This window comes from Leptonychotes weddellii, chromosome 13 (assembly GCF_054177405.1).
Source record: "Leptonychotes weddellii isolate Sample4059 chromosome 13, ASM5417740v2, whole genome shotgun sequence".
NCBI lineage: Eukaryota > Metazoa > Chordata > Mammalia > Carnivora > Phocidae > Leptonychotes > Leptonychotes weddellii.
In genome coordinates, this window is record NC_138381.1 from 61,453,971 (window position 1) to 61,470,907 (window position 16,937).

The 16,937-nt window shown below is 50.8% G+C and overlaps 1 protein-coding gene across 12 annotated transcripts in view; it reads left to right on the forward strand.

The window, feature by feature from the left end:
* ASCC2 (activating signal cointegrator 1 complex subunit 2) overlaps window positions 1-7,368 on the forward strand; it is a 37,688-nt gene extending 30,320 nt beyond the window's left edge. For 10 of the 12 annotated variants that reach the window (XM_081801837.1, XM_081801839.1, XM_081801838.1 and 7 more), the window contains 5 exons: window positions 1,291-1,492; window positions 1,570-1,700; window positions 2,271-2,370; window positions 3,859-3,938; window positions 4,416-7,368. In XM_081801837.1, coding sequence (XP_081657963.1) covers window positions 1,291-1,492; window positions 1,570-1,700; window positions 2,271-2,370; window positions 3,859-3,938; window positions 4,416-4,587 — 685 coding nt within the window. In that variant the 3' untranslated portion in view covers window positions 4,588-7,368. The remainder of the gene's footprint in view (window positions 1-1,290; window positions 1,493-1,569; window positions 1,701-2,270; window positions 2,371-3,858; window positions 3,939-4,415) is intronic. The other 2 variants (XM_081801841.1, XM_006739665.3) reach the window with 1 other exon arrangement.
* The last annotated feature ends 9,569 nt before the right edge of the window (window positions 7,369-16,937 follow it).

A 16,937-nucleotide genomic window follows, 5' to 3' on the forward strand; every position in this document is an offset into this window, starting at 1 on the left:
TTTCTTCTTTCTTCTTTCTTCTTCTTTTCCCCCCTACCCTTGATACATTCCAGAACACTGATTACACAGCTAAGCTGGATTTTCTTGCCTGGCATCTCATATTGATTTTCCCCTGCAGGGCTAGAAACTACATTCCACAGGCCTGTCCATGTGTCTGACAAGCCAAGTTTTTCTACAGATTTGCAAAGCCACAGTCAAGAGGCCTGAGTCCCCACTGAGGTTGTGCTACAGTTCACTGATCCCAAGCACATCCCACTCCTTCCTTCCACCGCACCCAAATTTCCTCACCTGTGATATATAACAGGAGTTGAACTTTTGGACTTTTTTCTTCCAGTGCAATCTGACATGGAAGATTGAACTGTAGAACAGATAGAAAGCCACCGTGATGAAACAGGGGTGGGAAAAAGAAGGCAGCTACCCCTGCTCACCCCTCAGCCCCCTGAGGTCCCCTGTGGCTCCCCTGAGCTCAGTAAGAGGGCCACATGTGGCCTTGCTCTTTCTTAAATTATTGTTTATTTTTTAAAGATTTTATTTATTTTAGAGAGAGAGAGACAGCATGAGCAGGAGGGGCAGAGGGAGAGGGAGAGAGAGAATCTCAAGCAGACTCCATGCTGAGCATGGAGCCCAACGAGGGGCTCGATCCCAGGACCCTGAGATCATGACCTGAACCGAAACCAAGAGTCGGAGGCTTAACTGACTGCGCCACCAAGGCACCCCTAAATTTTTGTTTTTTAAAAGGTTCAAATAATCCCAGGCCCTACCTAGGAGTAACCATTGTCATTTGGTGGGGGACTTACTAGCTCTGTCTGTGCATTGACATATGTAAATTATAATCGCTGTGCTCATAGGAACAGATAGTTTGTCTGGTTTGCTTTCTGCTTTTTATACAGTTGGGATCATATGTATACATTTTTCTGTAGCTTGCTTTTTTCCTCTGGAGTAAGTCTTAGAACTCTTTCTGCATCAGCACAAATAGATGAATGTCATTCTTGATAACAGCCGCCCAGCGTTCTGTAATATAGCTGTGGCATATCATTTGGCCATTTCACCCGTGATGGACACTAGGTGTTTTCCATTTTTCACTGTCACAAACAACGTTGAAAAGAAAATTCCCCATCAGACCTCTTTATGCACCTCGCCAGCCTTTCCCTAGGGTGGGCGCCTCTGAGCGGCATTTCCCGGCCGAAGGGTGGGCACGTTTTCCATGGCGGCAGCCCTTTGGGATGCCTTCCAGAGCGGCTGGACCCGGGCACACAGGCACCTGCCCACGCCCCTGCCCCCTCTCCCCAGTGCAGTTTGCGCCAGCCCGAGCCCACGGTGCCTTGGACCCTCGTGCTCACAGCCTTCCAAGCCTGATGGTTTCCTCTCTCTCTGCTGTCCCCGCCTGTCCACCGCCAGGAAGGAGGAGAACACACGGAGCCTGCTGAACGACAAGCGGGACGTGGTCGCGCAGCGGCAGCGCTATGAGCAGTACCGCGTGGTGGTGGAGGAGGTAAGGGCCCCAGGCCGCCGGGGTGGGGGACACTGGCCAGCCCCGGGCCCCTGGGCCCCACGCTCCTGCTCTTGCAGGTGCCCCTGCAGCCTGGCGAGGGCCTGTCCTACCGAGGTGACGACTACGAGGACGAGTACGATGACACATACGATGGCAACCAGGTGGGCGCCAACGATGCCGACTCGGATGACGAGCTCATCAGCCGCAGGTGAGGCTGCAGGGCCCTAAGTGGGTGGAGTGCCGGGGGGCGCGGGGGTGGGGCGCAGCGGGGCTCCCAAAGCCTCTTGTTTATACAGATGGGGAGGCTGAGGCCCTGATCCCGTGAGCAAGTCAGTGGTAGAGCCAGGGCCTAAACTGAGCCCTTTTGACTCCTAGTCCAGTGCTCCTTCTACCCCCAGCCACCACCTTGGCCATTTGGTCCAGCCCATCCTGAGTGGGGCAGCATTTATTTGGTTTCATACAGTCCTTTTAGATTGTTCTCCTTGACTGGAGAAAACTCTCCGCCGTGGAATCTTAGAGAGATTTCCCAGTGCAGATAAAAGCAGAGCTGCCCCAGCCCGCTCAGCCTCCCCTAAGCCCCTGCGTCAGACTCTGGTACCCTCAGAGAGTCTGGGGGCTGGAGCAAAGCTGGCTTGAAAAGCACTTTGGTTTTTTCCAGCTCCCTGAGCCCATCCCCATCCTGATGCCCCCTCCTCACCCAGCCCAATCCCCTCCTCCCTGAGGCTCCCTCTCCAGGTTTAATCCAGTCTTTGATCTCACTTTCTCTCTAAACCCTTAGGCCCTTCACCATCCCTCAGGTGCTGAGAACCAAAGTGCCCGGAGAAGGGCAGGAAGAGGACGAGGAGGAGGAAGAGGAGGCTGAAGAAGAGGCTCCTAAGGTACCTCCTTGGCAGGTGACAGATGAAGGGGAGGGTGCAATTCTGAAGGGCACATTGGGACCACTGCACCCCTGCTTTCCCGCAGTTAGCTCTGAGGCAGCCCCAGCATCCCTGCCCGGGAAAAAAAGGGTTCTTTTGAGCCTAGGATGTCTGCTTGGAGAGTTGCTAGCTTACAACTCACCTCCACTACCCAGTGAGAGCTTAGGGGATGGATTAGAGGCCAAGCCTTTGAGCTGCTGGGTTCATTAGGCCCAGGAGCCTGGGGGCTGAGAGAAGGGCAGCTCTCGGCCACCATGCTCAGGATGGCAATTCTTTTTTTTTTTGTTTTTTTAAGATTTTATTTATTTGATTTGTCAGAGTGAGAGAGCAAGACAGAGAAAGAGCAAGCACAAGCAGGAGGAGTGGCAGGCAGAGCTCCCTGCTGAGCAAGGAGCCCGATGCGGGACTTGATCCCAGGACCCATGACCTGAGCCAAAGGCAGACACTTAACCAACTGCCACTGAGCCCCTCAGGGGTTCCAGGACGGCAATTCTGCAACTCACAGAGATGTTAGAGCCCAAGGGCCCTTGGAGGTCATCTGGGCTGGTGGGTTTGAAAATTCTATTTTTTGGCAGCTGAACTTTTTTTTCAAAAGAAACCTCAACATATAAAACAGATAAGGGCGGTGTTGCTCAGGTTGAATGGAGTGGCATCCTGGGACTCCTGGAGCCCCTCGTGCCCTCCCACCAAGGTAACAAGCGGAATGTGTCCAGGCCAGGCTCCTGATGAAGAGGGGTAGCAGAAACTGATGGAGACCGTGGCTATTGGGGTAGAAGCACACATACACCCTGCCTGAGGGGCTTCTCAGCAGAAACGTAGGCCCAGAGCTTCCAGGGCTTTCTCTTCTACCCAGGCAAGGGATCAGCCCAGATTTTTCTATAAAATCTTCCAGTTTTCAAATGTTACCAGTTACACTTGTTTTGTTTGTGTTTTTTTAAGCAGTGCAGACCACTGAAGCCTGTGTGTGATCCTTAAGTCACAGTACTCCCCACTGCTAGTCCAGTCTCCTTTGCTTATTGGCCAAAAAACAGTCTTCAAGAGTGGCTACTCCCAGAGCACATCGGCGGTGGCACTAGAGTGAGGACAAAGCAGCTCCCGGGGCAGCTCTCTTGGCCTTCAAGGCCCTGTGTGGCCTCTCATGGTGGCCATTCTGGCCTGTCCCCCATTTGTCATCCGTGCTCCAACTGTGGTCCACCTGCCCCACCATGCCTGTGCAGGATGCCTTAGTCCCTTTAGCTGCTTCTAAAGGAGAAGAGAGGCTTCTAATGGAAGCCTTGGACCCAAGCAAGGGTGGCTCCATTCTAGGGCATCACCCTGCCACACTGTGGCTTTCCCCCTCTCCTGGCCTGGAGGCATCAACAAGACTCAGTCAGGCGCAGCCTCACCACAGCTTAGGCAAATGGGGCTGCTCGTGACTAGATTTTTTTTTTTCTCCCCTCCCCTCCACAGCCTGACCATTTTGTGCAGGACCCTGCAGTGCTGCGGGAGAAGGCAGAAGCCAGGCGGATGGCCTTCCTCACCAGGAAGGGGTGAGCATTTTAAAGAGCTGTGTCTGGTGGGAGGGGACCCATCTGGGGAAGGCTCAGCCAACCACGTAGGAAGCCCACACATAAACCCCAAGTGCGTTACATGTGTTAATTTAACCCTCACGACAGCCCTATGAAGTAGCCACTTTATCATCATCCTCATTTTACAGAGGCAGAAATAGGCCCATCCCCGTCCCCAAGCTCTCCTCTCCTCGTTGTGGGCTGTGGTCAGCCCACAGGTGGTTCTTCCCACAGCTAGGCCACGGACCCATCTGGAGGCAGGGCTCAGAGAAGAGAGTTCACCAGACACAGGACCGGCCAGAGCCCCCCAGAGCCCTGCCCTTGCTGGGCTCCATTTCTTCTCCCACTGGAAGTGGGGACAGGGGTGTCCTGGGCCCGAGCCATGTGTCCTCTCCCCGGGACCTCTGAGAAAGGCAGTGGGCTCTTCCCATCCCCTGGGGTGGCTTGTTCCTCCCTCAGGTACCGGCACGACAGCTCGACGGTAGTGGCCGGCAGCCCCCGGGGCCACGGGCAGAGCCGTGAGACAACCCAGGAACGCAGGAAGAAGGAAGCCAACAAGGCGACGCGAGCCAACCACAACTGGAGAACCATGGCTGACCGCAAAAGAAGCAAAGGCATGATTCCATCCTGAGGCCGCCCTGTCAGGGCCAGCCGGGAGGCAGCAGCACCAGACCTGCCAGGCTGAGTTACCATAGCCTTGGGTCTCCTCACCAGTTGGCCTCCTGCCAGGGCCCCAAGTTCAACTCCACCCCTCAACAGCCTCAGCTTCGCAGCCCCTGAGAAGGCCGCCTCGTCGTCCACCAGCCAGCCGTGAGCGCCTTCTTGCAGAACACACAGTGCCTTATCCCACAGCGGAGGAACCCCTGGGGCCAGCGAGCAGGCAAAAGGGATGGGGACGGAGCCCCAAGGCAAGCCCCACAAACCTCATGCAGCAAGACACCACTTCTCTTGGTGGTTTCCTTCCTGGACGGCAGGAAACCTATAAATTCCAAAACAAAAACAGAAAAGGCCTGCAAATAAAGTTTTTGACCCTTTCAAGCAGTGATCCATGATGTGCCCCTGGCCTGCTCCCCCTGTACCCCATTCTTCAGTGACAGCCACCATCGGGAGAGCGAGAGAGCAGGATGATCACCTGCTCTGCTCATCAGCCCTGCGTGCTTGCCTCTCATTTTAACCCCTCCTGATGTTGCCCTGCTTTGCTGTGTGGCCCTGAGCACATTACTCCCTCCTCTGAACCTCTAGTCCCTGCTTGTAGAAGGAAGAGATGAGGTTGTGAGGCCCTCTGGTCCTTTCCGTGTTCTCGTTCAGTCCCTACAACCTCCACCCTAGGAGGTAGGGAGTATTTCCGGCCCTGTGGTGTAGGTGAGCCACTGAGAGCTGGAGGTGCCTGCCCAGGCTACAGGCAGGAAGTGGGAGAACAAGGATTTGACCCTCAGTCGGACCCCTGGCCTTTATAGCATCCTAGACGGCGGGGTCATTGCCATCTCACAGCGGACCTGAGGACACTTGTCCCGTAGCAGAGCCAGTACCAGAGCTCGGCGCCTGCTGGTTGTGTGTACCCTCCATCAGATCCTGCAGAGTCAAGGAGTCGGAGACCAGAAGACACCAGTGAGGATGTCCCTACCAAGCCCCGTTGAAGGACTTGGGTCCAGTTCCTCAAAACCTCCTCCTGGGCATGGCCGGTTGGTTCACCATGTGGCAGCAGCTGCCAGGCAGCCTGATTCCTGGGCCCCTGAGAATGTTGCTGATCAACAGAGGATCGGCCGCGGGGTGTTTGCTGGCCTGATCCTGCCCAGCCTGGCCTGGAGGCCATCCCCGGGAGCCAGGGCCCCTGCCCAGCTGGACCTTGACAAATCACCCTAGATGCTTGTGTAATTTATTTGCATGTGGTTAGGATGAGCGTCTGGAGCAGCGAGGCAGACAGGCCCTTGACGAATTGGTTTTGTTAGGTCAGCCACACAAGCAAAAATCAATAGCAATTCCTCTGAGTCACGCCAGTTCTCTTGGTGCATTTGAGATGCAGAGCAGATAGGAGAGTGGTGTCTTCTCCTCGAGCTGCTGAATTAGCTGAGATCGGGCTCGGGGTTAGCCACTCTGGCAGGCAGCAGGAAGACTCTGCTTCCTCCTCGAGGCATTTGCCAGGAACCGTACAGGCGAGGGCCATTTCTTTTCTCTCTCCCTGAGCTCCTCAGACCCAGCTCTTGGCCCTGGAGCAAGGTGAGGTGAGTTAGGGGAGCTCTGGCCTTTACCTACCTTACCTGTTGCTGTTCACACAGCCCCTCTCACCTTCATTCTGTCATACATGCCTCCTGACCGCTGGGAGCAGTGTTCAGGCCTCACCTTGGCATTCTGGTTTAAAGGATTGGAGAAGACAGCGATTTTTCAAACTTTCCAGAATGTACTGCCAGGTCAAACTTGATCTCCCTTGAGGAACTATGTTCTTCCTCATTTCAGATCTTGAGGGCACCCCTTCAGGGATGTTTGCAAACACCTCACTCAGGAGTCATCCAGAGCAGTGCTTTACCTTCACCTCTCAGGGCCTCAGTTTTCCCATCTGCAAAGTGGGTACGTTGGGCCAGGTGAATGGTGTCCACCTGGTGCCAATCCAATCCTCCGCGGAGGCCCCAAGGTTTAAGATGGGCAATGGCAGAAATGTTACAAGTGAAGTGGGTGGGAGCCCTGAACCCTGCTCACTTTGATCACCGGGCCCTGCCACCCCACCACTGCTCCTAAGCAGGAATTTCTAAGTGCCTTCTCTGCACCCTATTAGAGAACACGACTGTCACAGGCATTTCCCGGGAAGCTTTTATGACCCAGTACCTCCAAGAGGACTTAGGACTTTGAATGTCATTGTTTCTAGCTCACGAGTGGCAAAGGTAGCAGACGGGTCTGTCTGAACAGTGCTACTGTGCCTCTGTGAGGTGGGGAGGGCAGGGCAGAGCCTGTCACGGATAAAAAGGGACCCGGGAGCCCAGGGAGGCAAGTTAGCAGCAGAGCCTGGACGCAGGTCCTTTCTTAGCTCCAGGTGCACTCTGGAAAAGTAAGCAATTAGCAGGAAACTGCCTGTCCCTGTCACACCGGGAGCTTGGGCTAAATAATGCAGGGAGGGAGACCAACAAAACCACAAACAAAAGTCAGCCCACCAAAAATGCAGGGGGTGGTTGTGGAGCCCCCTTCTTTAAAATGACGTCAATGAACACTTGGTAGGAATGTGAGAAACAAAATATTGAAGAATCAGTTTGTTGTTCTTGTTGTTTTTTTAAGAGAATAAATTGGATGGTAATGCTCCATGATTGTGAAAATATTTTTGAAAAATTTGCGTACAGACCAAGTCTGGAAAGGAATGTACATAAACGAAAACGACAGTAAGACCGTGATATTTGTAATGAGAATTAAAGGCGCTTACCAAGTACTTCCATGGCCGGAGTTTCTGCTGGGTTCTTGGGTTATCTCGTCTAACTCTCACCAGGTAGGTACAGATGAGAAAACCAAGGTCGGAGAGGGTAGGTGACCTGTCTAAGGTCACACATATACCACATGACCAAGGAGGGCTTCAGTCCCAGGATTGTCTCCTAAAGCCCACGCTCTTAACCCCTACACCACATGCCATTCCTTTTTTTCCCCCCACATCCGCATCCTTGTCACTACTGTTCTTAACAAAGAAAGAAGAAAATATAAGCCCAATAGCTATAGGACAGGAGGATGGGAAATCCCAGTTCATCAGACCAGGTTGAGGGGACCCCACTTGTATGTATTGCATGAGTGGGGTATCGTCCCACAGATCTCAGATGCCCTGTTTTATTTCACTTTTTTTTTCAGATTCGTTTGTCCTTTCCTCTGTGTGTCCAGTCTGCCATGAAGCCCACTGAATGACTCTTCATTTTTATGTCCAGTTCCTGTCCAGGGGAAGCAGAGAAAAGGCTGGGGGTAGAGCTCTCAGCTGAGATGGGGACCGCAGAGCCTGAGGAGCACGGAGGCCTGGGAGGGGGCCAAAGGGTCCAGGGTGAATATGGAAGAAGGGTGGGAAAGAGGATGGGAGTCCCAGAATTAGGACCACAGGCCAGGCCATGGCCCAGACATTTGTCCCGAACAGCAGCTCCCAGTATTTACTGCCTGCCCTCAGGGCTTGGGGCATGGACGGTCAGCCTGGTTGGGAGGACCAAGGGAGGAGACGCTAAATGCATCCACTCAGCGCACGTTTACCAAGATCTACTAGGTGCCAGGCACTGCGGTCAGGCATGTGTGAGAAAGATTGTCTCCCCTCCGCCCTCATGGAGTTCACAATCCAAGGTGGGATGTGGATATTAAGACATTTTGGGAAAGTGATTTAGTCACGGTTGTACTAAGCCCTAATAAACGAATGGAGAAATGAGCAGGCAAAGTGAACAGAAAGAAGCCAAGAGCAAAGAGACTTTCCAGAAGCAGAGGGTAGTGGGGCACCTGGGTGGCTCAGTCGGTTATGCGTCTGCCTTCGGCTCAGGTCATGATCCCAGGGTCCTGGGATAGAGCCCCGAATTGGGCTCTCTGCTCAGCGGGGAGACTGCTTCTCCCTCTTCCTCTGCTCCCCCCAACCCACTACCTCTCGCTCTCTCTCTCTCTCTCAATTAAATAAATAAATAACATCTTAAAAAAAAGAAGCAGAGGGTAGTGGTCGCAGTGTCAGGCAGCAGCTGGGAGGTCAACCTAGCTAAGTCAGTGGGGCTCCCTGGGGCTCTGCCCCACCTTGCCAGGAAGTGATGGGGAGATGTGGAAAGAATGGAAGGTGAGGAAGAGAAGGCAGGAGAGTGGGGCCCCCCTTCTGAGGAAGTTGGCATCAGAGAGGAGGAAGAGGGAGCTGAGAGGTGAGGAGGGAGCCTTGGAATCCAGACCATGTTGATGGGATGCCTAGAAGGAGCAGGGGAGGCACCAGGGCTCTAGAAGATCCACTTGGGGGAAGACTAGACCCCAGGAGGAGCTCCCCAGGTCAGCCTGATGTGCGGTCCTAGCTAACTAGATCTCTTGAGTGCTGGGGCAGGAGGAAGTGACCTTGACTATGGCCAGAGGCTGGTGTTGCAATTCTGCAGCCAGAAGCAAGGTAACCAATGCCCCGGGGGGTGGGGTTGGGGTGGGGTGGTATGTGTGTCTTAAAATGAGAATCAAATTCTGACTTCACACTGGAAATTCTCTCCCAACAATCGATAATCATCAAGAGAATTTTACGTAGGTGGCAGACCTCGGAGAGCCTTAAAGGGCATTTTGTCCAGAGTTTCTCAACCTATTTAAAGCCCCAACCCACCCCCTAATCTCAGACTCTGGGATTTCAGCTATCCCCACTTCCCCTGGGAGTGGGGGAGGTTTGCCCTGCCTAAGAATTCGCTGGGCTTCCATGGCGCTCTCCCAGCCATGGAGGTTATATCATCGAGCTTTACTCGCTGTGGTCTGAATTACAAGAACAACAGGCACTTAATTTTAGTTTCCCAACTATGAAATTATGACACTAAATATGCTTTTTCTGGCTGCATGAGCCCACCCTCAGCACTCTGACAGATCCCTTAAGTGCTCTGCCATCCCAAGGGGGTAATTACGGTTTTCTTCTTCTTAAAGTGGTTTTCATGAAAGAGCCAGGCTGAAAGGGGGCCCTTCAGTGGGATGAGGGCCAACCATGCCTGTCCATTTAGGATTTTACGTGTAGAGCTTACACGCAGGCTCCAGCCCCCATCTCCCATCCTGTGGTCTAGCCTGCTTACTCTATGTTCTTTCACGTGCACATTTGCAGGCCTCAAGAGCCCATCCTTTTTATTGTTATTTTGTTCATAAAGGGTGGTGAAAAGAGCACTGCACTGAGGGTCAGGAGCCTAGGGTCTAGGCCCTTAGATTTCAACAAGCTGTGTGACTTTGGGTCAGTTCCTTGGCCTCTCTGGGCCTCAATTTCTTCTTCTAGGAAATGGGGATGATCATTCTCTCACCTCTCTTGCCTCATGGGCATGGGTAATTGTGAGGGTCAGCTGAGATCATACTGGGTGGGGACAGAGGGCACTCTGAAATTGGTGAATCTTGTTCAAAGGGGAGAGAAGAAAACTGATGGGAGTTTTCTGGCCACTCTGCATTTGGGGCAGTTTCCACTTCTCTCTGTTAATCACCCTGCCAGAAACTTCTTTGCACAAATCACCCATTTCCAACAGGCACATTTCCAATGGAATGCTGGGGTCCCAGGGCCAGGAAAAGTTTGAGAGCTGCCTCTGTCTGGATTTTTGCTGACAGTTCTCTCCAGAAGGACAGAATCAGGGAATGGCCTGAACTCCAAAGCTTTTGGCTCCACGAGCAAGTTCTGTCATGAAGCAGCCTCCCCTCAAGGCCCCTGCCTCTAGGGGAGCCTGGGAGCTGTCACACGGGGACCCCTCTGACTGGTGAGACAGTTGCCCCTTTCCTATGACAGGCGGACCAGATGCCACATGACAGATCCAATGGGCAGATCGCAGCCCCGGGTCCAGCCGGACTGTATCACGTCAGCAGGGCAACATCCCGCTCCGTGACCCGCCACAGGGGTGTGTGCGGCCTGTCACAGCTGGAAAATCAGACCCCCCCCATTCAGGAGAGTTCTACACAGAAAGGCATTGGCTCCTCCCCCAGAGTATTAACACAAGAGTAACATGCAATGGCCGTGCCAGACTTTTTCCTTGGGGATCAGGGTCCTCTGAAGGGCCAGCAGCTTATTTGGCTTTTGCCATTTAGAGCAGGGGCTGAGCTCTGGGGTTAGAACCAAGCTGGCCTCAGCCACTCTCCAGCTCTGTGACTCTGAGCGAGGTTCTCTGAGCCACAATTGTCTCCACATTGAGATGTTGGCAGGATGGCTGGGATAAGGTGTGCAGTGCTGGCCCGCTGTGAGGCAGGCTAGTGAACTCACAGGGCCCTGCTCAGTGGGACCCAGGAGAAGGGTGGCGGGTGCCTCCCACCAATGCCCCACGCAGATTTCTGTGCACCCCACTTCTCAGCCTCTCAGCACGGCTGCCGTGACTCCCGTACAGCAGTCCTCCCGGAAACCTCTGGGCTCAGGATGATCTGGACACACAAGAGGAGGCAAGAGAAGAAGATTGGCACAATCCAGCCTGGTAAGCGTGTGATGGGTGCCCTGGGAGCAGAGGAGGTAGCCTGCTTAGCTTTGTGGGGCAGCAAATTACCTCACTGAATCCTTGAAACAAAGCCAGGTGGTAGGTGTGATTATATAAGCCTCATTTAGAGGTTCGGCCCCTTGCTCATGGCTGAGCAGTGGCTGCGTCAAGATTCAAACCCAGGTTTACCAGCCTCCAAAGTCCATATTTTCAGCCTCTTGGCTTTCCTATCTCCCTATAGCTTGACACTTACTCCATGCGTGGTTGGCTCAGCATGGAAAAGAGGACCTATCACCTCCTTTGTTCTAAACACCATACTTCTATTAATACAACTTATAATCAAATCATTCCATTGACAGAGATGAGAGTGGGAAGTTGGGCAGGATATATTTTCCCAAATCTCCACTTTGCCATAGTTTCCCCTGTCTGCTAACGGAAGGAAGGGCTACCCTTCAAACTACCGTTTGAAGGAGGTGTTTCATTAGGGAAGATTGGCGAGGAGATAAGACACACAGACTTGCAGCCCCAGGGCAGGAAGCAGCCTCTCTGTTGGAGGCCTGTACAGGAGGGAGGCAGAAGTGTGCTCAGACATCTGGAAAGGAGGAAGATAGACGAAAGCGGAGAGGAGTCCGTTAACATGGTTAAAGGTGTAGGGAAGAGATAAGGACCGCCGGAGGAATGCACGAGTCGGCTGGAGTTCAAAACAGTGTTAGAGACACTGAAAACGAGATTATCACGGGACACACAGGGGAGCACGAGAAAGTGATCAGACCTTAGAGGGAAAGAAAGGATGTCAGGAACACGGTTTCAAAACAGCTGGGACAAGGGGTGGGGCACTTGGATGATTCAGCTGTACAGTCATCCCCAAAGCTCTCAGCCCACATTTTGTGGATCGAATATGCCAATTAGGCACTGTTCCCTGAAGACTGTGCAGGGAGCCCCCCCTTAATGTACTCACGGTAGCAACATAACAAAACCACCACTAGTAGGCGGGTGCTAAGAACATTATAAGCATTATTTCACATAGCTTCCCAACCACCCTGTGAGGGATTGCTCTCATTATCCCATTTTCCACAGGAGGAAACTGAGGCCCAAGGAGAGGATGCAACCTGCCCAAGGTCACCTGGCCAGAGAGTAGCAGAGCTAGAATTCAAACCCAGGCATGTGCTATTTCCATAATCCATACCTAGACACAAGACGGGAGAGCAAAGGGACCCACAGCAAGGACCATATTTGGGAGGTTTGTAAAGTGAGATTTGAGGTAGCTTGGATCTTAAATGGCAGGTTAAGGAATTTGAACTTGATCTTACCAGTAGTGGGGAGCCATTGAAGGTGTTTGAGCAAGGGAGTTAATCTGGCAGTCTTATGAGGGTGCAGTGGAGAATAAGTGTCCAGAGCAGCCGAGGAAGTTTTCTGTGCAGGAGTTTTGAAGGGAGAATAGGCCGGGAGCAGCACGAAGGCGGTCAGTACCCCTGTACTGAGACTGTCGGCTAAGTGGCTCCCAGCTGACACTTTCTCTACATTCCATCACTGCCTTGTCCTTGATGCCGGCTGGAGTCTGCCCTTGGCATTCAATCTGTGTATAAATCCAAGCGTATCAGGCCAAGGCCCCAGCGAAGAGAGAGAAATGATTTTTACACAGCACAGAGCTGTGGTTATGAGCACAGCCTCGGGAGCCAACTGTCCTGTATTTGAACTTCTGCTCTACTTTCTCTAGCTGTGTTACCCTGGGCAAGATACTTAACCTCTCTGAACCTCACTTTCCACCTGTAAAATGGGGTAGAGAGCGGTGCCCACCTCGGGTTGAGGATCTAGTGACATAGGATATGGTTAATGGTACGAGGACCAGGCCCGGCCCTGGGTGTGCGTGTGTGTGTGTGTGTATGTGTGTGATCCTCTGCACGGCCTAGCCCCTGCCCCTTTAACAATGTTTGTCCTTCGTTCACACTGAAGCAATTACCATAACCTCCATTTTGCCTGCCGAATTTGTATTCCCTCCAACTTTGCACTTTGCTCAGACATTTTAAATTCATTGATTTTTGTCCTTTCCTCACAAGACTTCAAATTCATATGTAGGACAGTCCTTGTTCCTTGTTATTGGACGAGCAGCCTGAGTTACGGGATGGAATCCATTTCTGTTTAATAACTTACATTGCTTCCCCCCTGTTATTATAAAAGCGGTAACACGCTTCTCAGTGTGGTTCACATCAGTAAGCAAAAAGAAAGAACATTTCCACCATCCGGAAATAATTGCCGTTAGGATTTTAGCTCTTATCCTTCCAACATTATTTTAGAAAAAGGAATATACATAGGCATGTTCTTTTTTTCTCTTTTTTCTTTTTTACATATGCCTTTTCCACGAAAATGGGATCATACTACACATGCTGTTATCCCTGTTTTTCCGGCTAGTTGGACATTGTGGACATGTTTCCCTTTCTCATCTGCATCCGCTTTAATGGGTTAGTAGTATTCTCTCATGATACTATACGTCAGTCAACCTGTGCCTTAGTTGTGCATGTTGGTTGTTTCTCATTATTTGCTATTAAACTGCAGTGAACAACCTCCTGGCTAAATATTTGTCCACCTCCATGATTATTTTCTCAGGGTAAATTCTTAGAATTGCTGAGTCAAGTTTTTTGACTGTCCAATCGGCCCTTCCCGCCAGCCAGATTTGAGAATGATCATTTCCTGCATCTTTGCTCACTCCGGTTATTATAGTTTTTTAAAATCTTCACGAGTTTAATAAGTAAAAGGATATCTAGCTATTTTTATTTTGCAAATCTGTTCTTGCAGAACCTCAAGGAGTAGATGCAGGTATAAAATAGATGAGAGGGTGGGGAGATGGGCAAAATGGGTGAAGAGGAGTGGGAGATACAGGCTTCCAGAGATGAAATGAGTAAGTCATGGGAATAAAGGGCACAGGGTAAGGAATATAGTCAGTGGTATTATAATAGCATTGTATGGTGACAGATGGTAGCTACACTCGTGGTGCGCGTAGCGTAACATATAAACTTGTCAAATCACTGTGTCGTACACGTGAAACTAATGTAACGCTGTGTGCCAGCTACAAATAAAAAAATTAATTTAAAAAAATTAAATGGGGGCGCCTGGGTGGCTCAGTCGGTTAGGCGTCTGCCTTCGGCTCAGGTCATGATCCCGGGGTCCTGGGATCGAGCCCTGCATTGGGCTCCCTGCTCGGCAGGAAGCCTGCTTCTCCCTCTCCTGCTCCCCCTGCTTGTGCTCTCCCTCTCTCTGTCAAATAAATAAATAAGATCTTTTAAAAAAAATTAAATGGACCTGAGAAATAAACCTCCTGCACACTAACCCCCAGCCCAGAGTCTGCTTCCTGGGGAACCCAGCCTGTGATAGGCAGTATCCTTGTGTCTACTGGGGAAAAGCCTAGAATGTTCCAAGGGCTGGGCCTTTCTTCTTTGAGCTGACAGGCCAACTTGGACTCCACCCAGAGCTGAAAAGTTTTGAACCTTGGCAGGCAGCCCTAGAGTACAGCCTGGATAGCCCCTGGCTGGGTTAATTAAGCAGTCATCTGGGTGAGGATTTACTGCACGGTAATCCTTACTCTCCTTGACACCCCTCCAAGATGACATCTCCAGAAATAACAAGAATCATAGCTGCCATTGTGCAATATCATGGTGAGTATTTTACAGATGAGGATACTGGCTCAGGGACAGTAAGTAACTTGTCTAAATTCACATAGCCAGTGAGTGGTGGGGCTTGAATTCTAACCCAGGACTGTCCATTCTAAAATCAGTGCTCTTTACACCTCACTAGAGCTATTCAGTGGGAATAATAAAACGACCTCTTGGATAATTGTTCAAATAAAATGACACATAAACTGCAAAGCACTTAGTACAATGCCTGGCTCATGGTAACTGGTTGATAAATGTAAGCTATTCATCAGAAACCCTCCAGAGGCTTACCTTTCTTTTTAGAATGGAATCCAAACTCTTTCAGCATGACCTACAAGAGCACACAGTATCTGACCCTATCTATTACTGCCTCACTTCCTTCAGTTCCATGAATAAACCAAACCCACACCCACCTCAGGGCCTTTGCTCTCACTGTTCTTGTTTCTTGAAATACCTTTCCTCTTGATCTTTACCTGGCTGAGATTTCCATTCAAATCTCAGCTCAAATGCCATCTCCATAGAGAAATGTTCCTTGACTCCCTACCTGAGCATCTCACACTGCTCTTTAAACCTGAGTCACCCCCTATATGTTACCCAGTTTTATTTTATTCATAGCCCTTAACGTGAGCTGAAGTTTTTATTTAATTTCTTGTTTACCATCTGTCTCCCCTACTAGAATGCAAGCTGCAAGAGGGTAGGGATCTTCCTTGGTCTCCACTGTGTGTCCAGGGTCTAGAACAGGGCCAGGCAGAGTAGGCACTCAATAAAGATGTATTGGCTGACTGACGGACGGACTGAATGACTGAACAGTTTCTACCAGTTTGGAGAGATTTTTGAAAACAAGAGAGAAGCTAGGAGAATAGGACATTCTCTCAAATACACTTAGCCAAGAGAGTGGTCCTGCTTGCTCAGAGCAGAGCTATACTGGATGCCAACTTCTCAGAAGAGGATTTCAGAGGCCTTCAGTAACTTGCTTGATGAGGTTTCCAAGCATTTAGCTTTTCCTGACACTATTGCAAGGGGAGCAGGTGGGGAGTCCTTGGGGCTTTCTAACCGTAAAGACTGTCCCAGCTCTTGACTCCAGGAAATACCTCAGGCTGAGCTTGGGAAGGAAACTTTTTCCAGTAATAAACAGCTTCTTGGTGCCAGTCTGAGGAGGGTGCTAATCCTCATTTCCCCCACCTGTGAGGCACACCCACCCAGGGAGCGCTGGGGAGGCCCAGATCCCAGTTACCAGTGCCACGCAAGGACGAATCCTCATTGGAAGCTCAGGAAGGGGAACCCTGGGCCTCCAAGCAGCTGGGCTCTAGGCCTGGAGCCAGAGCTGGGGGCTCACATCTTGCATTTCTCTGTGTTCACACCCTCTCTGGGAGGCCCCCTCTTAATTTATTCCTCCCCCATTGTAAGAATAATACATGCTTGATGCAGAAAACGTAGACATCAGAGAGAAATACAACGGAAAATGACTCTCCCAGAGTTAGCCACTATTAACAATTTGTTATGAGCATTTCCAATTTTTTTCTTATACATGTTTACCAAAAAAATGCATCGTGTTTTATATGAATTTGTGGCTTTTTTCACTTAGCTTTATATTTTGACTGTTTTGTATGAGCATTCTTCCTAACCATCTTTTACGTTCTTTTTTTTTTTTCTTTAAAAGATTTATTTATGGAGAACCTGGGTGGCTCAGTCAGTTGTGTGTCTGCCTTCAGCTCAGGCAGGGAGCCTGCTTCCCCCTCTCCCACTCCCCCTGCTTGTGCGCACGCTCTCTCTCTTCAAATACATAAATAAAATCTTTGACAAAATAAAATAAAAGATTTATTTATTTTAGAGAGAGAGAATAAGTGTGCACACAAGCAGGGGGAGGGGGCAGAAGGAGAGGGAGAGAATCTCAAACAGGCTCCGACTCCCTGCTGAGTGCCGAGCCTGATGCAGGACTCCATCTCACCACCCTGAGATCATGACCTGAGCAGAAATCCGGAGTTGGCTGCTTCACCAACTAAGCCACCCAGGCGCCCCTTACTTGCTTTCTCTTTTAGAAATTTTTTATTAGAATATCAATATCTGCTTGTTGTAAGAGAAAAAGGCAGTATCTGTTGCACAAGGTGGAAGTTCTTTGAAATTCCACCCCTCAGAGATAGTGGCCATGAAAAGTTTAGTGCACATCCCTCAGTATTGTGTGTGTATACATATCGATGTGTATCGATTTACATAAATGGGATAAAATTAAACACACAAATTTTGCA